Source organism: Alexandromys fortis, unplaced genomic scaffold (genome assembly GCF_014885135.2).
Source record: "Alexandromys fortis isolate MF-2015 unplaced genomic scaffold, M_Fortis_MF-2015_v1.1 scaffold_0, whole genome shotgun sequence".
Taxonomy (NCBI): Eukaryota; Metazoa; Chordata; class Mammalia; order Rodentia; family Cricetidae; genus Alexandromys; species Alexandromys fortis.
Genome location: NW_026067949.1, coordinates 29,569,788 through 29,593,634, shown reverse-complemented (window position 1 = coordinate 29,593,634; position 23,847 = coordinate 29,569,788). Strand labels below are relative to the sequence as shown.

The window sequence follows — 23,847 nt, the reverse complement described above, 5'->3', positions numbered from 1 at the left end:
GCCATCATGACTCCCAAACCGGCCTTTTAGATCCATCAGATTCCTTAACTGAATGGACAGTTCAGACCCGTATTCCCGATAAATACTCCAGAACTTTCTATAGCCCACAAGTTAGATCTTGGCTGGCTCACCGATGCCCACCCTCAAGTGTCATAAAGAGAAGTCTGCCAGCTGCTGCCCTTCACCGTCAAGAGCTCTGGGATGAGGCCGCAGCAGCTTCCAACCCTTCTGTCAGAAGAACCAGAGACCCAGGCTGGAGAACACCAGCACAACCATTAGCTGGGGTTTCGTTGTTGTCTTGTTTTTTCTGCCAAATAAATCTTTGGATTAAGGTGGTTGCAGGGCGGCACACCTTTAATTCCAGCACTTGGGAAGTAGAGGCAGGCAACTTTTAGGAATTCAAGGCCTGCCCAGTATAAATATACATAGTGAGTTTCGTAATAGCCAGGACTCAGATAAATGAATAAATAAGTAATAAATCAAATCTTTGAATTGAGAGGACTGACAGTGGCAGTGGCCTCCATGACCCAGTTCGGAGTGAATTCGTTTTATCTGTGTTTCAGTGAGGAGTTCTTGAGCATGCCCTGTGTTTTCTGATGTGATGCTTCTGTCTTGCACTTATTTTAATGACTGCTCAGGAGTCAAGCTGAAGTCCTGGGATCTGAACTAAGTGCCAGCCCTCTCCTTCCAGAAGGGCTGCGGGCGACAGACTCCAGAGTGTACTCACTGAACTCTTGTCCCAGAGAAATGGCATAAATAACAATAACATCGAGAAAACAGACCGAGAGGAGCCACGAATCCACAGTGTTCTTTGAGCCAAAAGCTCTGACTTCAGACCTCAGTCCTGAGTCCTAGGCAGGGGAGCAGCCCAGTGAGAGGAGTCGGAGAAAGGGTGAGCCCCTCCCCTACCCCTTCATAAGGCTCAGCTGTGCCCATACCCTCCAGCAAAGACTTCAACTGTGTTTGGTTTGTCCTGATTGTCCTCCCAAAGCCTTTCCAGAGTTTTGGCTCTTCTCCTTGAGTGCCTTTGCCTCTCCCTGCGGTTCTTCACAGAGCCCGGCTTCGCCTCTTAAGAGCTCACGTCTGAAAGGACTTTCTCTGCTCTTCTTCCTTGAAATCCTCTCTTGGCCAGAGGTCAGCCAGTGTCAGAGTGACCTTTGAATCCTCTGAGAGCTTGCTCCTCGGGAAAACGGATCTTTAGGAATCCTCTTTCTACCTGTTTTAGAAAGTCAATTTACGTCCTGAGTGTACACGCACTGTGATTCTTACTGCTCGTCGGCGCGGATCTCTCTTCTACGTAGCTGGACTTTTGTTTAGAGACAAATGAAGTTTCCACGCGTGTGACATGCACGGATTTCTTTCTTTCTTTAGTGAATTTTTTAGTGAGGGTACAAAGTAATGTATTCATTATGGCATTTTCAGACACTGTACTTTGTTCTTATTTACTCCCCCCCCCCCCCGCCCAACTACCCTTGCTGTCTCTCCTACTCTTTTCTTGGTTCTGGCACTCTTCTTTCTGCAGGTGCCCCTGCTTTTTGCCACATCTGTCTCATCGCTTTGTGTACTCCTGCGTGCTTCCCTTCCCTTAGAGCTCCCTTCTGTTTCCAAGTCACACACACACACACAGATTCCATATATGGAAAACGTGTCTTTTTGAATCTGGCTTATTTTGATTAACATAATAATGTCCAGTGCCGTTCATTTTCCTGTACATCACGATTTCATTCTTCCTTACGTCTGAGTAAAAGTCCGTTGTATATATGTACCACATTTTCTTTATCTGTTCATCTGTCGATAGACTTCTAGGATGGTCCTGCCTGTTGTGAATCGGGTAGCAGTCAGTGTGGACATGCAGGCGTCTCTGTGGTGTTAGGCTGGTTCCGCGCACTGAGGAGCGATTGACATGGATATGTGCGTATCCCCGAGGTATACTGACTCGAAAGTCCTTCAGGTGTGAATCCAGTATGGCAAGCTGGGGCATTTATATTAGTTTGTTTGCTTTTGAGGAACCTCTGTACTGATGTCCTTCTTCTGTCCCTCTGTCTCTCCATTCCCCTCTTTCTCTCTATTTTCCTCTCTCTAACAAAACCTGGTTCTCAGGTTTTGGGTGTATAGCAGACTCACCTGAGAAAATAGCAAAGAGAGAGGCATTAGGGAGTCTACGCTTCTGTCTCGAGTGTATGTTCTGGTGATTCTGGTGCCGCCAACCTTGAGAAGCTCAGTTCCAACTCTTTGCTGAGATCAGTGGCCCAGCGGCACCGTTGACACTGCGTGGGATGTCACTTAGAAACGTGGTCTTTAGGATCAGAACCTGTATCCATTTACATGCTACCATCCAGGTGAACAGGAAGAGCTGCTCTCCACCCTGGCAGCTCAGTGGGATTTCTGAGATGGTGGAACACAGTCTTGCCTGGGCTTTATCTGGAGGGATCTGATGGCCTTGACTGGCATGGGAGTGGAAGGTAGAACTGAGTATTGGTTGAGATTGCCTTTAAAATATGGAACACTTGGGGCTGGAGAGATGGTGCAGGGGTTAATAGCACTGGCTGCCTTCCTAAAGGTCCTGAGTTCAATTCCCAGCAACTGAATGGTGGGTCCCAACATCCGTAATGAGATATGGTGCCCCCTTCTGGCGTGCGGGCATACATGCACGCATAAGAAATAAATCTTTAAACTATGGAGCACTTGGGATTGGAGAGATGGCTCAGCGGTGAAGAGCACTAGTTGCCCTTGCAGAGGACCTCAGTTCAGTTCCCAGCTTTGGTTGGGCAGCTCATAACCACCTTTTACTCCAGTTCTAGGGGCTCTGACGCCTCTGGCCTCAGTGGCCAAACCCACACTCGCCTGCACAAACCCACCCATCACCGTTTGCACAAATACACACAGACAATTACAAACAAGATAAAACATCAAAAAGCAGAAACACAAACTCCTTAGAGGACAAAGCTGAGGTTCTGTGAAGCAGCCGCAGGAAGTGGCAAGGCATTCAGAGGGCAACAACTTCCTGTTTCTTCTCTTTGCTTTTGACTTTGTTGTTGAGATTTCTCTCTGGCCCTGCAATGTACTAATTCAGCTAAGCTGGCTTGCAGGGAGCTTCAAGGATCTGACTTTTAACTTCCCTCCCAAGCACTGCTACGTGTTACAGATGTGTGCTTTCCCACCAGTGCTGGGGGCCAAAGCCAGGTCCTCCAGCTTGTAAGACAGGCAGGCAGTTTAATAACAGAACCATCTTCTTGGCCCCCCCCAACATCACGTTTTCTAGTGCTTAGCTGGTGGGATAGGCGATCTAGATCCCTGAACAAAGCTTCCCAGCACTAGGGAGCACGGGTTACAGGTGTGTGTGTGTGTGTGTGTGTGTGTGTGTACGTGTACACGCCTCACCGCTGGAGACACTGTGCACATCCTGGCCCTGTCATAACCCACGACCGCTTGCAGGTCGTGGGCTATGACACTGTTTACCCCAGTGTGCTTCTCCTCAGTGTCATGGAGATCATCAGAGGCATTGCCTAAGGATTTTCTTGAGGGCGCATGTGCGCTCCAACCCTAACCAAGAAGCTCTTTCTCTCCAATTGACACCCACTTGCAAAGGAATAATTGCTCTTCTCCAATGGAGTCTCCTTGGATATACAAACTACACTTCAGGGTGGACAACACAGATGACCAAACTAACTCAGTGGCATTTTTGTAGGTTTTTTTTTTTTTTTCCTTTTGGCTCTTGTTGCTTTGTTTGGGCAGGTTTATTTTTTATTTTTAATCTTACTGGTCTTTTGCTTCTATATTATGGTTTCTGAGTTTTTTGTTACTTTTTTGAGTGTGTCTGTGTGTTGTATTTTTTTCTTTTTTAAAATTCTGGTTTGTTCGCTTACTTGACTGTTTGCTAAGGAGAGAAGGAAGGTGTGGCCTTGGTTGGGTCTAGGAGGAGAAAGGGGGAAACAAAAATAACACTATTCAGTGCTGGGTCTATTTTATTGACTTGGTTATGATTTTAATTGAGGCTGGCGAGGTGGCTCAGTGGGTAAGGATGCTTGCTGCCAAGCCTCGTGACCTGAGCTCAATCTCCAGGTCCCATCTGATGGAAGCTGAGACCCAGGTCCCATAAATTGTCCTCTGACCTCCACATCTGCATGTCCGCATGCATATGTACACACATAATGAAAATCAAATGTAATAAAAAACTTTATTTGAAAACAAGTATCTTAATTGAAACTATTAAAAATCTGCACATTCCTTGGGCATGCTAGATGTCTGTAATGTGGGAACGCCTTCCCACCCAGGAACAGTTTTCCTCCACTTACTCAGGCTGGGGATGTCTCCGTGAAGCTTTCAAATTTCTTTATAAAGGTATGCATTTCTTATTAGATTTGTTCCCATGGTGAATCTTAAAATAGTGTTTGATTGCTACTACGACCCTTTTTTTTTTTTTTTTGGTTTTTCGAGATGGGGTTTCTCTGTGGCTTTGGAGCCTGTCCTGGAACTAGCTCTGTAGACCAGGCTGGTCTTGAACTCACAGAGATCCGCCTGCCTCTGCCTCCCGAGTGCTGGGATTAAAGGTATTACGACCCTTTTTACAGCAACACAGAACACTCTGTCCTTCCTCAATCTTCTCCGTGCATCAGAAATTTATTCCAAGTTCTAGAAAGATCTCTTCGATGCCTCCAGATTCTTTTAACTCGGCATTGGAAAACCTCCCCCAACCTTTCTTGCTTGCTTTATTATTATTTTGATCTTGTTGTGAGCATAGAACCTCCCTAGGCATTCCAGGCTGGCCTTGAACCCTTGGTCCTCCTTGCCTCAGCCCCTGCATTTACGAATGTGCAGCACAGATGTTCTAAGAGCCACCAGGGTGACCTTGCAGGGTTGCTCTGCTTCCGCCACTGCCAGGCCAGCCCCTGGGGCCTACCTTTCCTGTCCATTTTTCAGGTTCACTGTCAAGACAGCAGTCATGGTTCTTCTTGTGGCATTGTGCCTCTGACCAGCTGGGACTGGAGAGGGTGGCCGCCTTTTAAAACTGGGCCTTTAAATCAACACATTCCTCCAAATGCATGGGGCTAGAAGTGTTTCGGATGTTGAGACCGGGGATGCTCAATCAGTGAGAGCTTCTGCTGTATTTTATCCCATCCCCGCCTACAAAGCATGTTTGGTTTTTAAGATGGAAATGCGCGTGGTTTCCTTGCTCTTTGCTGTGCTTTCTCTGATTGTTCCGATCAAGGAAACACTCCCAAGCAAAATTTCCACAGCAGTTACTCGGTGAGGTCCTCATTTAGCTGCGTTTGAGTCTGATTGCTCTCTAAGGACTTGGAACCTGGCGGTTCGTCCTGATTGCCTGTCAAGGATTTCCTTACCTCCCGACTTTTTCCAAGCCTTTCTCTGTAGTGCTGTTGAAAGCAGCAGTCTGTCCTGTGCTGAGGCCTGTTCAGGAGCCACTGAGCTGTGGGGGCCGTGTGGCTTCTGAGTAATACCTGAGGCTGCGCTGTGGCTCTCGCACACACCCACGTGTCTTACATCTGTGTCTCCCTGACACGCCTCCTTCTGTGAGAACCTGACTTGGCCATTGCCTCTTAGTGAAATACCTGGATTATTCCAGTACACATTTGTTTTCTCTCTGCTTTCCATCCTGGACTTTATTCTTCTGTTTTTGTTCATTCATTCATTCATTCATTCATTCATTCATCAGGATCAGGCGGGATATCTACCAGAGAACAAAACAGACAAGATCTCTCTCTGCTCTTTTAAGAGCGCTCACTGTGTAATACTGAGGCTCAGAGTTCAGGGTCCAGCATCCAGATAATAAAACCCTCATCTTGTGCATGCAGGTAATCACAGCTCTGAGGTGTATGGAGGCAGGATGATGGCTGGATCTTAGGACCAGTTGAGAAAACATGAGCCTTGCGATGGGTAGAGAACCTACCTCAAAGGGATATGAGGAGAGCAAGACATCCGATGCCCTCTTCTGGCCTCTGTGCAGTATATACGTGTGCACACACACACCTTTAAAAACAAAACAAGCAAATGAAAGAAAGCCAACCACAGTGGGATCAGAGCCTAGCAGGGTTCCTTAAGTGGTCAGGGAAATCCAGTGTGGAGAAGAGGTGGTTCACTGAGTTCTGAATAGTTAGCCTTCCCAGCCATGGAGGCCTCTGGAAAGCCCTCTCATTGCTGAGGGCACCCCAAAGCCCAGGTGGCTCAGGAGGCCCAGGTGGCCGGATCAGGAAGAGGCAGAGTAGAGTAGGAGTCGGGGGTCCAATGGCCAGGGCCTGTGGTGTGGGAGATGGACTGCAGGAGGAAACTTTAGGAGAGGGGTCTTAGCAGGGGATCACCTCTAGTGGTTTTGACTAAGCTACACTTATTTGCACTGTCTCTGTCTGAGTATAGTTCTTCTCCAAATCCCCAGGACCCAGCAGCTATCTGGAAATTTAGCAAGTGGGTAATGACTTCCTTTTGATGTACACTGTGTAAGTGACAGATCATTGGCACCAATTTCTGTTTAATAAAACCTGATCATTCTGCTTCTGGGAGACTGTGAAGAAGGACATGTCAACAGGCATTTTCAAAACTGCAGGCTAGTACATTCTAGATATTGTTTTTAGCCTCTTGAAGCCGGCCACAGAAATGCAGAGTTGATCCAGAGAAGAATAAAAAAGGCTGCGGCATTTAGAAACTGAAAACTCTAAGAAGCAGGCAGAACCTTCTGATGAGATTATACCCAGACAGTCACAGTGGCCTTTGTTTTTAAAAGGCAGTTGACTGAAGTGCTTCTCCTGGGGCGTGTGGGAGAACAGGGGTGGGTGGAAAGTCTCTGCTGTGTGTGTGTGTGTGTGTGTGTGTGTGTGATGTAGCCTACGCTGACCTCAGACTCTCTGGCGTGTGCTAGGCAGGTACTCCGCCACTTACGCTAAACCCCCAGACTCTAATTAGGGTTTTCTTAGCTGGCTAGAAGGGCAGTTGTGTGTAGTTAGTTTTGATCTTTGAGATATGGAACCGCTGAGATGCCATTTTTACTGATCATAGAAATGTCACTTTGAATTTTATGGTTTCCTTTTGGGGACCTTATGATGTAAGAGTAGGCTTTTGGTGTAGATGGTATTTTTCTACCTACAAGTATTGTTATTATTACTGAACATTGACTTTTCCCCTCTTGAGTCTGTTAGAAACTCTAGTTTGTATCTGTCCCGGTCCCCTTAAATACAATTTTGTTTGGTTTTGTTGGGGACAGGGCTTGCTTTTGAACTCACAGTGTAGCTTAGGCTGGCTTCAAACGCCCAGTCCTCTACCTTTAGTCTCCGGAGTACTGGGATTAGAGGTGTGTGCCAACATGCCTGGCTTCCATCAAGCTGTATTTCCAAACCACTCATGGCGAAGCCATAGCCAGGCCTGTAGACATGTTCTAATGGCGCGGCAGTCCCAGCCTTCAGAAGGCTCTTTTGTGATTATTGTTTTCCCCACGTTCACTTGGAAATTACCCTTCAGGTAATAGGGGCTTTCAATGTGGGTCATTAAGTGCGTCTGGACTTTTTTAAAAGGTGAAAATATTTTTCTCTACAGAGACTTCAGCAACACAGAAACGCTGTGTAGCGAACAAAAATATTATTGTGAGACGTGTTGCAGCAAACAGGAGGCTCAGAAGAGGTGTGTGAGGGGCCAGGTGGGGATGGGGGAGTGGGAGGGTGGGGAGTAAGGTGGGGCAGGGGCGGGTGGCTCCTGTCAGAAGGGATCTCAGCTTCACAGGGCCTGGGAGTCAGTGACCTTCCTCATCAAGGAAGCCCGGATGGGAACACTGTCCTGGAAGAGCTGCTGTTTGTCAGTTTGCTCCTTCTTTTAATCCTCAGCAAATACCAAGTGTACCAGATCCCATGCTGGTAAGCAAGTAGGGATCGGATATGCTCACTGCCCCCTTGGGATTAAAGATAAACTGTACAAGGTACTTTTCATTGGGCATGGCACACAATACAGGCAACATTGTTGCTTTTGGCTGTAGACCTTGGCCCTCTTCTTTACAGCCAGAGATTTAAAAAGTATCTGTTGTTTAATAAGGAGCTCTGAGGCAACTACGCATTAGTAGGAGGAACAGGGATACACAAAGAAACCCAGTCTTGAAAAACCAAAGCAAGCAAACAAACAAAAACCAAAATTAAATAAAACGATCCCATCTTTTCTTGCCAGTACCTGCCAGTTACAACTCTTGGATGTTCTGAACTAACTAGCTGTTCCCTAGCCTCAGAAAGTTTAATCTTCCTGTGAACTCCTACTTGGGATAAGTTTATCTTGTTTGTTTTGGAGATTTTGAGGTAGCTCATAGATATTCAGTGGCGCCCTCTAAAACGGAGGCTCTACCTTCAAGGTCAACCCCTGTAGCAGGCAGCAGATACTGTGTGTTAGTGGACGTTGACTCTGCTCCTATCCTGAGGCGCTCACTCTCTCTGCCTCAGGCAGCCTGGGTCTACCTGTATGGCATGAAGGCATTTTCTGTTCAACCGGGAGGTTTCATGTATTAAAATGACATATATTTTTGTGAAATATGGAGGTTTCTTATAATTACTATTTACTGATTTGTTTTTATGAAGCAGGGTCAGGCTGGTCTAGAACTTGCCCTCTTCCTGTCTCCACCTCCTTCCAAGCATTGGGATTATAAGGCATGTACCATCATGCCTGTCCCTAGAGATGTTTGGATTTTGTTTATTTTTGTGAAGAGGGCTTTTTTGCCTTAGTAGATACCTCAAGAAATAGTCTCTTGGAATCGGTCCCTTTTGAACGATACATACTAAAATGTGCACAGGTCCAGCGGTGTTTGTGCTAATTCAACACACTGACCAGTGTGGGTAGGGTTAGGGTTGGGCGAAGAGAACAGGGTGCTTTTCACGCTCGCCATGTTATCTACATGATCTGTTCCTGTGTAATAGTTTGCCCAGGAATGTTAATTAATGTTCAGATAGTCAGGGTGTGTGTGTGGGGGGGAGCTGTTTATGTAAGGTTGGGACCAGAACTATTCCTCCCCGGGCAGTATTTCTCAAAACCTTCAATGCACTATTCTGTGTGGAGGCTTTCGAATGGGAGGAAGCCTTGTTCAAACTTGACCATAGCCCCCACCCTCCAATTTACTAATGCAACCAGGACCTTGGAGTTTAGTTTGTGAAAATAGCCCTAAAGTCACCCGTACACTCTGTAAACACTGACGGCGAGAACCATGGCACAGAAATCACAAGAGTGAGGAGTGGGCAGGAGCCCGGCACTTCGTGGTGTTTGATGCCCAGTTATGTGCCAGAAACCTCCTCCTGTGGGTCTTTAGTGCCTGAAGTTCTGTCTGGATCATTTTGCCCGGTCCTTTTCCCAGCTCCCTTTTCTTCATTTCTCAGCCCTCCTGTCCGGAGGATACTAGGGAGTGGACTGTCTACATGCATTCCATTCTGCAGGCAGAGGCAAGGCAAGAGAATGTCTGCCGTGACCGCGTGGAGATGCTCGGCCGTGCTTTCCTCTTACTTGGGTTAGCCAAGGTTGCAGGGTGTGCTAGTCTCCGTAGACAAGCTTGTGGAAAGTCTGGACACTTGCCGGGCCCCTCCCTGCTCTTGTTTGTGTAGGCAATAGTGTGTTTTCTTCCTCTACTGGGCATGGGCCACAAATGGTTTTCTGTTCCACGCTCTCTTAGGATGAGGGTAAAAAAGCTGCCCATGATTTTGGCCCTGCACCTGAAGAGGTTCAAGTACATGGAGCAGTTGCACAGGTACACCAAGCTGTCTTACCGGGTGGTCTTCCCTCTGGAGCTCCGACTCTTCAACACCTCCAGCGATGCTGTGAACCTGGACCGCATGTATGACCTGGTCGCTGTCGTTGTTCACTGTGGAAGGTAAAGTGGGCTGGGGGGGGACAGGTTTCTGTCATAAATACAGGGTTCGTCCCTTCATCAAGATAGACCCAGCTATGCCCTTACAGGACTGCAGTAGTCCGTCTGGAAGTGCGACACAAATTCATATTGATCACCCCCAAAATATGCAGAAATGGTTAATCTGGAGGTGTACCCTAAGATACACAACGTTACCTGACTTCACCATGTGGTCATCATCAAGGGTACTTACACACTAAGACTAGGCGATGTAATATTATAGTACTCCTGACCCATGTATGACGTCATTAAGAAAAGAACATGTCAGTATGGGGCACAGGCCTGTTCACAGTCAGACCTGTAAATGCACATGAAATAACATGAGAACAATGATAATCCAAATGTTCTATCATTACGGGAATGTAATTTCATCTCCTTTGCATAGAAGTGACCCAGGTGATGGGTTTAAAGTAACATGGAAAAATAAATGCTTATGCTATGATTTTCTTTGTATATTTTAAGAATTTATTTTTTATTTTAATTACATATAGGTGTGTGTCTGCATGTGGGTGTGTGCGTGCGAGCGCCAGCTGAAGTTACAGATGTCTGTAAGTCACTTCCCGTGGGTGCTGGGAACCGAACTTGGGTTCTCTTGGCTTCTGAGCCATCTCTCCTACCTCCCTGATTTTATGTTTTACAAAGCTGTGTGTAGGTGTTAGCAAGATGAGTCAGCAGTTAAAGGAGTGTGCTGTTTTTCCAGACCCGAGCTTAATTTCAACACCAGTGTCCAGTGGCTCATAACCCCCCCGAAACGTCGACTCCAGAAGAGCTAACACTTTTCCTGGCCTCAGCCCCAGGCACACAGACACATGTAATTAAAAATTAAATATAGAAAACCACACATGCATAATACATGCTCATGTGTATATATAAAAACCACGATCTGAAACGTATTTTAATATGTATGAATCAAACCTGGAAGCAATAGATTAGATGTAATAATTTTGTGGCATTTTGATTAATCAGAAATCCGTTCTTAAAAATGTTTTTATGAAACTTTCAGCATGTTCCCAATTCTGTTAAAAAAAAAAAAAAACCACAACCCTTTTCAAAAGAAAGATCACAGTATTTAGTGTGTGTGTGTGAACCTCGGCCTGAGAGTAGATGTTCAAAGTCAGCCAGTGTTAGCTGGCTCTCTCCATCTGCCGAGTGTTCCTGGGGAATTGAACTCAAGTCGTCAGGCAAGTCTACCTGCTGGGTTTCTCCATGTTCTACAGTAGGATTTAGAGGAGATAGAGAGAGGAAGCCGCCAGGTCTGACGGAGCAAAGGGCTTTCCTGAATGTTCTTTGCATATTTTTTTTAAGAAAATCCATATTTGCTATAACCATGGGGAAAGAATATTGAAAATTCACCTGCTTCTGTCCGTTCTTCCTCTGGTTGGGGTGGCCAAGTGGGTGCTCGTTCTGTCTTGGGAGGGGGACAGGGTCCCCGTGGGCGTGGGTTTTGGCTCGCAGGACGTCATATTGCAATTGTCTTTTCCTCTCTGCCTGGTTTGGAGACTGCGAATATACCTCAGGTGCCACTGTCACCATGTCAGGATTGGGCTGCTGAATTTCTCACCCAGCCATGGGGAGGATGGCATCAGATACGACTTCACACTTGACACTCCCCATATTCTGTCCTGAGCATGTCATTTCAGGATGCTAGACGTTTTCTTCTCAGGAAGTTGGATTTGTTTAGTGGCTAGTTGTGCTCCACTGAACGGTTCCCGTGGTTAATTTGTCTAAAGAACATAGGGCTCCAGTGATCAGTACCAGGTCGTGAGCACGGGGGCCCCACAATGCAGTGGAGAAAAAGAGATCTTGGGCAGGTAGAGCCTGGGGATTGGTGAGCATCATGGGTGGGGACGAGAGAGTGGACAAGCAAGAAGTTCAGGGAGGCTGGGCAAGGAGGAAGGGGAGGTACTGATGGGCAGGGTGCTTGAACACGTTAGTTTAGCTTTCAGGGTCCAATTCTATTCTCGGGAAGACCATCGAGGGCAAGGCAGATCCCTGGGGAGGCCGGACTCTGGACTCACCAGTTTCAGGTCTTAGCAGCCCTGGCCACAAGGGACTCTGAGAACTAATTCTCACTTGTTATATTAACAGCTGTTTTCATCTCCCTGTAGAGGAAGTCCATTCCTTTATATATGATGGGGCTGACAGGAGTGGATGGCCTCTGGGGGTCTGAACTCTATTTCCTGGGTTCTCTGTCAGGATCTGAACATACGAACATATCAAAACAGTGAACACAAGGCACAACATAGTGTAGAGTCTGGTGGGGAAGACGGGCAAGTGCACACACTGCAGCCTGCATCACCGAAACTCAGCCTTTGCCAGGTAACTTAGGATGCTGATCGGTGCTCTGGCACGGAAGCAGGAAGAGGAAGAAGAAGGGGATGAAGGATGCTGGTTCTAGGATGGTGGCCAGTCAAGGGCCGTGTGGAGAGACTGAGTGGGTGGGGTGGGCCACGACGACAAGTGTAGAAGCGGCCCTGTTCAGGCAGAGTTAAGACAGAGGCAGGGGCCACGCACTAGCGGATGACAGGTGGTGGTGGGGACAGGAGCTCAGCAGGCTGGAGCTCGGGAGACAGAAGTAGCTGGTGGGAGAGCCAGGGACCACTGAGCATCTGCAGCATCTTGTGTGTAGAGACCGTAAATGAGGGGTGAGGCGATGGCTGATGTATAAAGTGCTCGCTCCACAAGAATGAGGACAAGTAGGTGTGGCAGCCTGCCCATCATCCCAGGGTTCGGCAGCTAGAAACAGGGAATTCCCTAGCAAGAGAGCTATCCACAGTGTTCAACTGATAAAGACACCATATCAAACTCTGGTTTACATACACACATACGTGCACCCATGTGCATACATGTTCTCCCCGCAACACACACACACACTCACACACACACACACACACACACACACACACACACACACACACACACACGGTAAGTGATGAGGGGAAAAGAGTTCAGTGTTTCAACTTTAGTAATATGTACACTAAAAAGCAATTCTAGATTCAGGATTAAAGTCTCCCTTTTGTATCAATCTAATGCAGCTGTGCAGTTACTTCCTCCCATTGCTTTTCAGAGTGCATAGTATATAGAGCCACGCATCTTAGCGTATGCAGTCATGCATCGTAACGTACTTCTGAAGCGTAAAGCAAATAATGCCTCCGGTAAGAATTCCATGGCATCTCCCTGGTGTGCTCAGGGCAGAGGCAGAGCTCTTAGCTACTGTGATGTGGTGCAGGGAAGGTCTGTCCCTTTGACCCTCTCTCCGCTTTGTCCTCCCCAGCTGTTCTGAATCGATGGTATGTATTTGCTTTCTACTTGGCTGGAGAGTCCCTCATACGGTCACATGACCTCTCTCCCCTAGCCCTGCCTCCCTCCTTTAGTGCTGCTTCCCCAGCATCACGGCCCTTCTCCCGTGTGTTTATGTGGTCTGTTTGTTTATAGCCGATGAGACCCCACCCCGGCACCTTGCTCTTTTGTGCTATTATAACAAAATACTCATCTGAGTAAGTTTTATATAACATGGGCTATTTGGCTCATAGTTTTTTTAGGCGGGTAAGTAGAAAGTCCCAGACCTGCTTTCTGGGCTCTCTTGTCTCTAGGACATGGTAGAAGACATCATATGGGGAAAGGGGCCTGAGCTCTGTAACAGGTACACTCTCATGTGGGTGGAGGACCAAGAATTAAATGAATAACTCATAAACTTTGGGGTTCACATTCAACTTATAACACCAAGTCCCAAGAGAAGGGGGAGGTTCTTTGTCTTGCTCACTGTTTTTCTGGTGTGTAGTTAGGTACACAGTAATTCCTAATTTAAAAAAAATTGTTTATTTGTTGGTTTGTTTCTTGAGACAGAGTTTCTATGTGTAGCTTTGGAGTCTGGCCTGGAACTCACTCTGTAGACCAGGCTGGCCTGGAACTCACAGAGATCCGCCTACCTCTACCTCCCGAGTGCTGGGATTAAAGGTGTGCGCCACCACCTCCCGGCGGTAGTTCCTAATGTTAACTGCATTTGAATGCATGCTTTCCCCACTGGGCTTCTGCACTGCACCTCCCTTACCCCCATGATCAGCATAGTCCCAGTGCCAAGTGCTCTGCCAAAATTGTATACTTAGACCAAAGCTAGTACACAGTTCTTTCGATTTGGAAGCGGCCTATCTCTGTAGTGCCCAGGCTGGATTGGACCTCCTGCCTCCGTCTCCGGTCGCCAGTGTTCCTACTATACTTGATGACATTAGATTTTTGCATTGATAATTGGAGCGTTATAAAGAAGGGACTGTTTACCTGGTGACTTTCTCTCCTTTGTTCTTTTCCAGCGGTCCTAACCGTGGACATTACATCACCATTGTGAAGAGCCATGGCTTCTGGCTGTTGTTCGACGACGACATTGTAGAGGTGGGTATGCCGCTTGCTCTGCCACGGGCACAGGGTAAAGAAGGGGTTTGGGATGGGCAGCTGTTGTAAATGGTACCTAAAATAACCCTGCTTTTCAGTAGTAAGGAAATATTTAGATCACAGCCATGTACTTCAGGTATTTATTTCTTTTTTCTTTTTTTTTGTAAAGGAATATTATAAACTCTACCTTCAAAGGTGGGATCTGTTTTAGCCCACTAGGGTAGCTGTTTTAGTAGAGTGGTCACCTAAGGGAATGAACTCTGATAAGAATGGAGGTTCTTCACAGACCCCGTAGATTACTATCTGAGAGACAGTCTTCCTAAATTGTTTTAAAAGACATCTATGTACAGTTACGGTTAGATGAAAGGGTTGGTTTTTCCCCCCATCAGTTTGCATCTGTCAAATATATAGAATTAACCATTTGCCCTCAAAGGTACCTAATTGCACTTTTACACCAACTCATATTTCTTACATTTTAGATTTTGTTTGCCCAGGAATCGTAAGAAATAATTACAATATTTTTTTTCTTCATTGCAGAAAATAGATGCTCAAGCTATTGAAGAATTCTATGGTCTGACGTCAGATATATCAAAGAATTCAGAATCTGGATATATTTTATTCTATCAGTCGAGAGAATAACCTCGAGGAGCGTGGGACTAATTCCTGCGGGGAAATACTCAAAGCACTAGAGCCTCGTTTCTCTGCAGACCTTCCTCCCCCCCCCCCCCCCCCCCCCCCCCCCCCCCCCGCCCCGCGGCCCACTAGCGTTATCACTGATGCCCACTGGTCTGGCAGTGTTAACCTTCCTTCCTTTGTGATTTTACATGCAGCACTACTCCTGGGTTTGTTCTGGTCTGAGGCAGAGTGAACTGCAGTCAGTTTCTAGTCAGATGTTGATGAATAACCATTGCTGATTCGAAGACTGAGATGAATGTTATGCCGCTTGTCATGTCTGACTAAGCTAGAGTGGCTTCGTCTGTAAATGTCACAGCCCATTTGGAGTATTTGTTTGGCTTCCCGAATGGTTTCCGGGGTCTCCTTCCCATGCATTCCTTTGACATATCCCTGGAAGCGTTGCTACCCATTGTTAGCTTGCCTGCCTCCTCTGATGGCAGGGGATAGATGTGCACCCGTTAAGGCTGCAACCATAGCTTTAAGTTTGTGCAAGTGAAAATGTTTAAACACGAGTGACGTCGATGCCAAGATCATCCTCTGCCTTGGAATAGGGTGAAGCAAGGCTGTCAATGGTGGCTGGTGTTTGCACCCAACTGTGCTTACCTAGCTGGTAGATCCCAGGGGCTATGACTACGAAGCTCAGGGCAGACAAAGCCAAGAGGAAGATGTTTTTGCGGATAGTGAAAAGTTACTTATCTCTCTACCAAAAGCCAAGTTTCTGGGAAGCAGTGCACTACTGTCCCTTTTCTGTGACCGCTTCCTCCTGTCAGGTCCCGTGGTTGTGTTTTTCTCGGATCTGGCACTGCTAAGTTTTTCCAAGCGGTCTTTCCAGTCCTGCTGATGGGTTGCCATCAATGGTATCGAGGTTGAGATACCAGTTGGCTGCCTCTGGTACATCTCTCTCGTTAGCCAGTTAATGCCAACCTTCTTCCTAGATGAGGAAGATGAATCAGAAACCCTGTTCACCTTGACAACCATCAGCAGATTGTACAGCTTCACTTTTTTATTTAAAAAACAAAAACAAAAAACCATAATCAGTCTGTTTACGGGGGCACTGGTGAGTTCCGGGGCTAAAACAAAACTCTCCCTGAAGGGAATGCTGGAGTTAGTGGATTGTGAAATGGGTCACAGGAAGTGTTAGGGGGTGAGTGGAGAGATGAACAAGATGGCGGCTGGTTCTCTGGCTCAGATTCCTCTAGGACAGTTTCCTGGGAGACCCTCATCTCACTATTTTTCCATTTTGTTATGTGTGTATTTATTAGAGCATTTGAATATTGGTACCTTTTATCAAAAGGGTTGATTTGGTCTTTTACTGTTGAGTTAATCTTAGTTTTCCTACAATGAGTCATTAGATCTTGGCCTCCTTTGGGACGTCAGCTGACTTCCATACACTAGAATATACTGTGAACGTGTTATGTTGTGACCTAACACATCGGCGGATGAACATGCAAACTCTTGGCGTAATGTGAACTAAAACTGCAGTTGAAGATGTCCGTGGCCATTTGAGGATAGCACTTTATCTAGGTGAAAACTGGACTTCTTATTTTTGAAATATCTTGAACTGTTTAGGGCTCAGCCTGCCGATCTTTCATTTGATCATGCTTGAATGGAGGTGTTTCAGCCTTCCCTGGAGAAGGCGGGACAGGGTCATTTCATATCGTTGTCTTTTGCAAGTGGTGAAAATGGGCCTTGCTTTGGTTAGAGGCAAACACATATTTATAAATACTTTGTCTCTCCCCCACCCCATGAACTATATTTATTAATCACTTACCTTGGAGGTGGACCTTTATTCATTGAAGAGAGGACTTTCTAGATGGAAGTGATTGGTGGAAGGAAATGTTGGTCCCACATCCAGCCCATATATTTGACTGTGGCTTACACAGGTTAAGAAAGTGATTATTGGTTTCTAATACATTTGGAACTGATCATAGGACAAAAGCTATTAAAATTGTCTTTGAAACAACTCTTGAAGCTAATTTATTAAACAAAAATGTTTCAATTGGAAGCCCAAATGCTATTATAAGGTTCAGCACATTTTTCTTTTCTTTCTCTTCCTTCCTTCCTTCCTTTTTTTGGTGAACACATAAAGCTTTCCCCAGTAATGTAACCAAAGTCATTACTTTTTTTTTTTTAAGTAGGTTAAAATTCAGTATTCATGAAGAGGTTTTTGGAATAGAAAGAGATAAACATGGAAACTATTGCACTAACCTTCAGCTGGTTGCGGTGCAGGGCTAAAAGATTGGAGAAGGACCAAATACAAATCTCCATCAACACGCCATCGGTTTTTAAAACGTAGGACTAGCTGGTAATTATTTACCTCTTTCTCAGTAAAGAAAACAAACTCAAGGCAGCTCTGTTCCACCCCCCACCCCTATCATTTTTCTTTTCATCGAAAAATCATGTTCTATCTTGCTGTCCCTGGTTCCCAGCATCAAGCAGGGAATGACGGTGGCGGCGGAGCACGTGAGACCACTCCAAGGTCACAGCGATAGCACAAAGACCCAGCAACTGTCCCCTAGATGGGCGTGTGTGTGTTCTTTCTCCAGCAGGAGAAGTAAGCCTGCTGTGTTTCTCTTAATTCCTGTCATTGCTGGGTATTTAAAAAAGAAATTACAGTATCTTTAAAGAGACTTAAAAACTTTTTTAAAAAATGAGATTTTTTTTTTTTTTTTGGTTACTTGCTAGTTTAACATCTAGATGCTGGTACAGTATGCTAAAATCTTCCGTTTCAAAGCAAACTTTAGTCAAATGGCGACGCGTGTAGTGCTGTCCCATTGACGTGTTTTCTCCATTGCAAGCCATCATCAGGTAGACTGGCTTGAAGAGAGCCAGGGATAATGCAATCAGGGTGTCAGTCTGAACAGGGAGCCATCCCCGTGTGCTCTCCAGTCCTGGCTAGATTCCGGACTGACGGGAAGTGGCAGGCATGGCCCCTGTGCGTGTGTTTTCATGGGTCCCCTTGATCTCACGGGCATGTCTAACTCGAAAGTGTGTTCTAACTGGCGACTAAGGCTTATTTTAGATACTGGAGTGTAGCTTTATTATGGATGGGTTTTATCTTCTAAACATTTCATTTTGATCAATTTTGTATATTCATGTGTATTAAAAATATTGTGCACTAAATGTTTTCTCCTGGTTTGTTGTGACCTGGTCAGGGCCTTGGCCAGCACCCTTGTGATCAGCTCATGCAGATGGCATGGGCCAGAGGAAATGATTGCCTATTTTTCTGCCTAATTAAATTTCTGTTTTCTAGTATTACATTAACTTATTTTTGGCTCCTATTTCTGTAACCAAAATAGTGACTGTATGTGTGTGGCATTCACTTGATTTTGTTGCTTTAAAAAAAAAAAAAGCTTGTAGTTTTTATTTAAAATAATCTGTATCTTTGTTTTTTTTTAAATGTAACCAACTCAAGCACTTTAAGCAATGCTGTCTCATGAGGTTTCATTCACTTCAACACTCTGCCTCTAGAAGTGTTTGCAAGAAAAAAAATAATAAAATAGGACCTATCTTTGTCGAGAACCACATCTAAGTACTACCACACCTGTGACCTTCATGTCCTTTGCATCCCGAGTGAGCCAGGCGTGAGTTCCCTATGCAAGGAGTCACTCTGAACTGAATGTTGAAAATGAGAAGGAGGTTTTGCTTATTAGATCATGGAAAGGCAGCGGCTCAGTCGAGGCTGATGAAACCCATGTCCTGGACAGAATGTACTTCATTTCTTGTAACAGGAGCTAGCGGCTGCTGTTGAAGAAACAGCGCCCTGAGAAAATCAGTGGCAAGAATGTGGGCGCCAGCTAGTTAAACTTCACAGTAATTTCTCGTGCTTGATTTTGTTAGTTATAACATGTTATTCCTGAAATAAGAATGTGGCTCCCAGCTCTGGAGTTGGATCAGCACTGCTTTCCAGCATCTGAACCTTCTGGCTTGATTTTTGGGGACCCTCACCTCAGAAATCTAAGCCGGGTGCAGCCCTCTTCCTCCTCACACACGAGTACAGATCATTCACTCTGCCTCGCGGTTGAGAGTGAAGCCCACAGTTGTCGCAATCTGGGCTTTTCTTCCCAGCTAGTGACTTCAAGGGGGTCCATGTATGGACTGGAAATTGTGACCTGAGTCCATGACTAGGTCTCAGTATGGAAAGGCAACCCTGTAGGCTAGGTCTGTGGGTAACTGTAAGTCTCCTTGTTCCTGCATATTCAGTTGGGTTCATGCGCTCAACCCGGACTGGGCCAAGCAGGCTGTTGACTTGCAGGACAACTAGAGGAACGGAGACCTTGGCAATAAGATTTTCTTTCCTAGGCTTTGCTTTTGTCCCCTGTCAGATGGGCTTCAAGTGTTGGCCTGTGGCTACAAGCCACACAGGTAACTATTTCTGGAGAATGAGAAGCCTCCCTCTTCGTCCTGTGTTCTTTTGTTTTCATTGGTTTGTAAAACAGCTTTTAACAGGGCCAGAGAGGCGGCTCTGTTATGAGCACTGGTGGCTCGCGGCTCTTGCAGAGGACTCACGTTTGCTTCCCAGCAACCACATGGCTTCGATCCACCCATAGCTTCACTTCCAGGGTTGCCCAATGCATGTACACGACCAATATGCACACCTCCCGACAAAACACTCACACGCAGGAAATAAACCTTAAGTAAACAAACAGCCCAACCTATGATGGGGAACCCCATTGCCAGGGCTTCATCCTTACAGGAGTGTGAGAGACATTTGCTGAGTCACCTTTCTTGAGAGTAAGTTTTTGTTTCAGGGACAGTACTCAAAGCAAACTACCTACTTTTCCTAACGATAACCCAGGTGGAGGGATTCTTAATTATTTAACACTTGTAGAGACATAGAAAGATGACACCAATGGGTCCCCCCCCACTTCCTGTTTCTTGCCTCAGAAAAATTCTGTTTGGAAAAAATTTTAAACTTTGCAATACCACACATGGGGCAGGCAGTGGTATTTGGTCCAGGCGTCCCTGTACAGATGGCCTCCAAGCAGCCCTGTTCTCTTCCTTGGGGCCCACTGTCTCCTCGCTGCTTTTGGTATTGCCTTAGCTTTCCTTTTCGTTCCCATTGCTGACAATAGCATTTCAAACAAAGTGAGAACCCAGTATGTTTCACTAATGGGGTGGAGTATTTTGCCTTCTCATCTTCTGATAAAAGAGTCAACTTTCTGGTGGTTGGAGGGAAGGCTTAGTGCCTGAGAGCTGGTACTGCTTTCCCAGAGGACCCGAGTTCGGTTTCCGGCAACCGTGCCTGTCAGCTCACGTGTGCCTGCACCTCTGGCTTCAGGGGCATCTGGTGCTTTTGACCCCAAGGGCATCCTCACCACACGTGTGCACATACACGTGATTAAAAATAATTTTCTTTTTAAATCATCCTTTTGGAAGTCCAGACAGTGGCTTTTGTGAACTGAATTCTTTTCTAAACCACTTGTTGGCATTATTACCAAGTCAGCAGCCTCTCTCCAGACCTATCAGAATGAGTCAAGGCCTCAGAGTCTTGCAGCTATGTGATCAGTAGTTTTATTGGCTTTTACCCAGTGTTGGTATTTTTAGGTGCCCATCTGAAGTAAATTGCTTTGAACTGTTTTGAGGGACTTAAAAACAAATGAAGATGAACTTCATTTTGGTGGCGAGAGGCCAGGGTCAGAAAGACGTGAGAACAGAGAAAAAGAATGCTCGATCTTGTGTCCGTTTCCCACGTGGTTGTAACGTGTCAACCTTGGGACATCGTGTTAGAACACAGGTTCATCCTCCGCCTTGCCTCTCGAGAGCGAGCATGCCTGTTGTACGGAAGGCAGGAAGGCAGGCGGCTGTCACAGGTTCTGGTCCTGTTTGCTTCTCCTCGTGATAGTAGGGATTTGGAGATGCAGATGGAGATTTGGATCTCACATGGTTGGAAGCAAAGTAATTCCACGCTTGAAACTACTGTTTCTATATATTCAGCCCTGTCCTCTTCCTGTGAGCCAGCTGGACGGTACTTACTTTCTAGAGACTGTCTTAATGAACCTTGTCAGAAAAAAGTCATTTGCTGAGCCAACTAAAAATGACCACTGAAAGAATTGTAGCATGGGCTTGAGTTTTGGCAAAGAGTTGGGGAACAAGGTTAAGACTCATTATTTCTCAGCTTCTAGCTTGGAGGTCCCCTGACACAATTTGGGTTTGGTGTCCCCACCTTTAAGGGACTGGGATTGTATCATAGGCAGTTACTGTACCACTGAGCTTCATCCCATCTCTGTCCTCAAGAGTCAGATGGGACCCAGGGCACAGATGCTTAAGGGGCATGAAACACAGCTCTAAAGTGATAAAACTAGTAATAGGTAGTAATTCAAAGAAATTAAGCCCCAAGGTCCTCTGGCATGCACACACACACACACCACGCACACATCACACACACACACACACAATGCACACCATTACATACACACAGGCACACTACACAGGCACACACCACACATGCACACCATGCACACACCACACATGCATACACCACACATATCACACAGGCACACCACGCACACATAGGCACACAACACATGTACACACCACACACATGCACACACCACACATGTACACACCACACACACACACACTACACATGCATACAGCACACACATACCACACAGGCACATCACGCACATGCATACACACCACACACATGCACATACCACACACACACACATCACACACACGCAGGCACACCACACACACACACACACACACACACACAACACACACCCAGAGTGAACGAGCTTCAGTTCTCCGTCTGGAGGTGAACGCCAACATACAGACCCACAACGCTTTCTCTTTTCTTCGAGAACTCCTAGGCATAAAAACAGCACTAAAATGAGATGAGAAAGGGGAAATCCCTGCTGACAGCTGGGAGCCAGCCTGAGAAAGCTGCATCTCGGATGCTGTCAGGGACTGGCCTGCAGCTCAGAGCTAGGCCATGGGGTCTTCTTGCTTGCCGCAAGCAATCTCACAGAACAGCATCCTTAGACAAGGTCATGCTGTGACCATGACGAGGCCAGACAAGAAATGTGTCAACTTCATAATTTTCTCTAAGCACAGGCAAGAGCAAGGTCACCGTGTAAATGGTGAAATGCTCGCATTGCTCCCCGAGTCTGAGTGAGGGGGGCTGCTGTTTAGCCAATTCCCACTATATCTCCTCTTGCATCTGACCCAGATAGGAGTAGCAAGATATACAAAGAAACATTACTATTTCCAGGATGGTACCCGATCCTGAAAAACCATTGTTGCCCTCCTCCACAATCTCAGCCAAAGCCCCGGGCTCTAAAGCTCCTTCATAAATGCCCAGGGGTCTACATGACACATGGTCTCTGCTGCAGTGAGTGCTGGAGGTATCTCAGTGCTGTGATTGTGTGTATAGTCTGGCTGGAGGGTGAGGACAGGAAAGCCCTGGAAGGGGAGGTAAGCCGTGTCCTGTGCCTTGCTGGTCAAAGAGGAAGAAAAACCACTGTGAGTAAGGTGATTCTTGTCTGAGGGCTTGGTTGTGTGGGTCCAGTCTTCCAACTTTGCATAAATAATGAGTTTAGTCTTTCCTACCCTGTGAGGGTATATACAGCATATACCTCCACATCCATTCTTGGCTCAGATGTCTGTCTCCAGAACCTTTGAATTTGCTTAGGCACCAGAATCCCCACTGAAGGAGTTGAACCCTGAAGCAAGGACTTGAGAGCCTTCCCCGTGGATTCCCACTTGGCCTCAACAGAGACTGCCCCAGTCTCTCTGATCTTACTATGTACTCTAAGGAAGCTTTCCATAACCCTAAGGCTGGACTTGGATCAAGAGGTGACTGTAGGGGTGACCCGGGACTCAAGTGTAGGGTCTGGTGCCCTCTAGTGAGAATGGCCTAAAACACTCCCGAGTTTTCTCAGAAGAGCAGTCGCACAGGAACTTGCTATTATTCTAGACACAGTTCATCTATGGGATTTCTGCGAAACAAAACCCCCAACTAAAACATCAAGCCAGTGACTGCTGTTATGAAAGCAAGCCGAGGATGAAGTCAGGTAGCTCTTACCTTTCTGCAGAATGAGGCCATGGAGCAAGAGACCCTTGGGAAGACAGTGGGCTCACGGAGTCTGTGTCCTGCTTGTCTCTCAGAACGTGGGTCTCTTGAGGCTGTTGAGTGACAGTCATGACATGCGTGGGGTCTGCGGCTCACCGAGATGGAAGAGTGAGAGACAATGACTCCACTCTCATTTAACCTGTTAATGCATAAAAGAAAACTCCTGGTGGGGGAAGGAAGGGAAAGGGAAAAATAAGAACTGGATGGAAGGTTTATATCAAAGACCTAGGGGCCACTCTCTTATTTTAGGAAGTGTTGGGAGAGAGTCCAAAGTAAGCCCATGAAGGGGACACAGCACAACTGCAGTCCTTGGTGTCCTGCCCAGCACCAAGAACTGATTGCTGCTGTTCGGCCTTCTGATGCAATGCTTTCTAATCTATGGAACTTTGCTAACAAACATTATATAGTGAGTCAGTGAGATTGCTTAGTGGGTAAAAGTGCTTGTTCCAAGCCTGACAACCCGAGGTAGATTTTCAGGCTCCATATGGTAGAAGGAAAGACCTGACTGCTCTTTTGACCTACACACACACACACACACACACACACACACACACACACACACACACATATGCACGCATGCACATACGCATACACAACATACATGCACACAGATACACACTTGTGCATGCACACAGAAAAAATGCATACACACATATACACACATGCACACACAGCACACATGCACACGCACACAGTATATAAGACCTTCAACAAAGTGCTGCAGAAGAATCTGTTTACTTTTGTAGAATTTCTGGCAAATTGGCATGCACTTTGGAACACTTATTCATTATTCTTTTCCAGAGACGTTTATTTGCCATGGTGTCTGCCAATT

General features: G+C 46.3%; 1 protein-coding gene across 2 annotated transcripts in view; it reads left to right on the top strand.

Annotated features, from left to right (window-relative positions):
- The window catches only part of Usp46 (ubiquitin specific peptidase 46), a 66,870-nt gene extending 48,667 nt beyond the window's left edge, over positions 1–18,203 (top strand). For both annotated transcript variants that reach the window (XM_050149843.1, XM_050149844.1), the window contains exons 6-9: positions 7,543–7,626; positions 9,641–9,838; positions 14,182–14,260; positions 14,798–18,203. In XM_050149843.1, the coding sequence (XP_050005800.1) occupies positions 7,543–7,626; positions 9,641–9,838; positions 14,182–14,260; positions 14,798–14,899 (463 nt within the window). In that variant the 3' untranslated portion in view covers positions 14,900–18,203. The remainder of the gene's footprint in view (positions 1–7,542; positions 7,627–9,640; positions 9,839–14,181; positions 14,261–14,797) is intronic.
- The last annotated feature ends 5,644 nt before the right edge of the window (positions 18,204–23,847 follow it).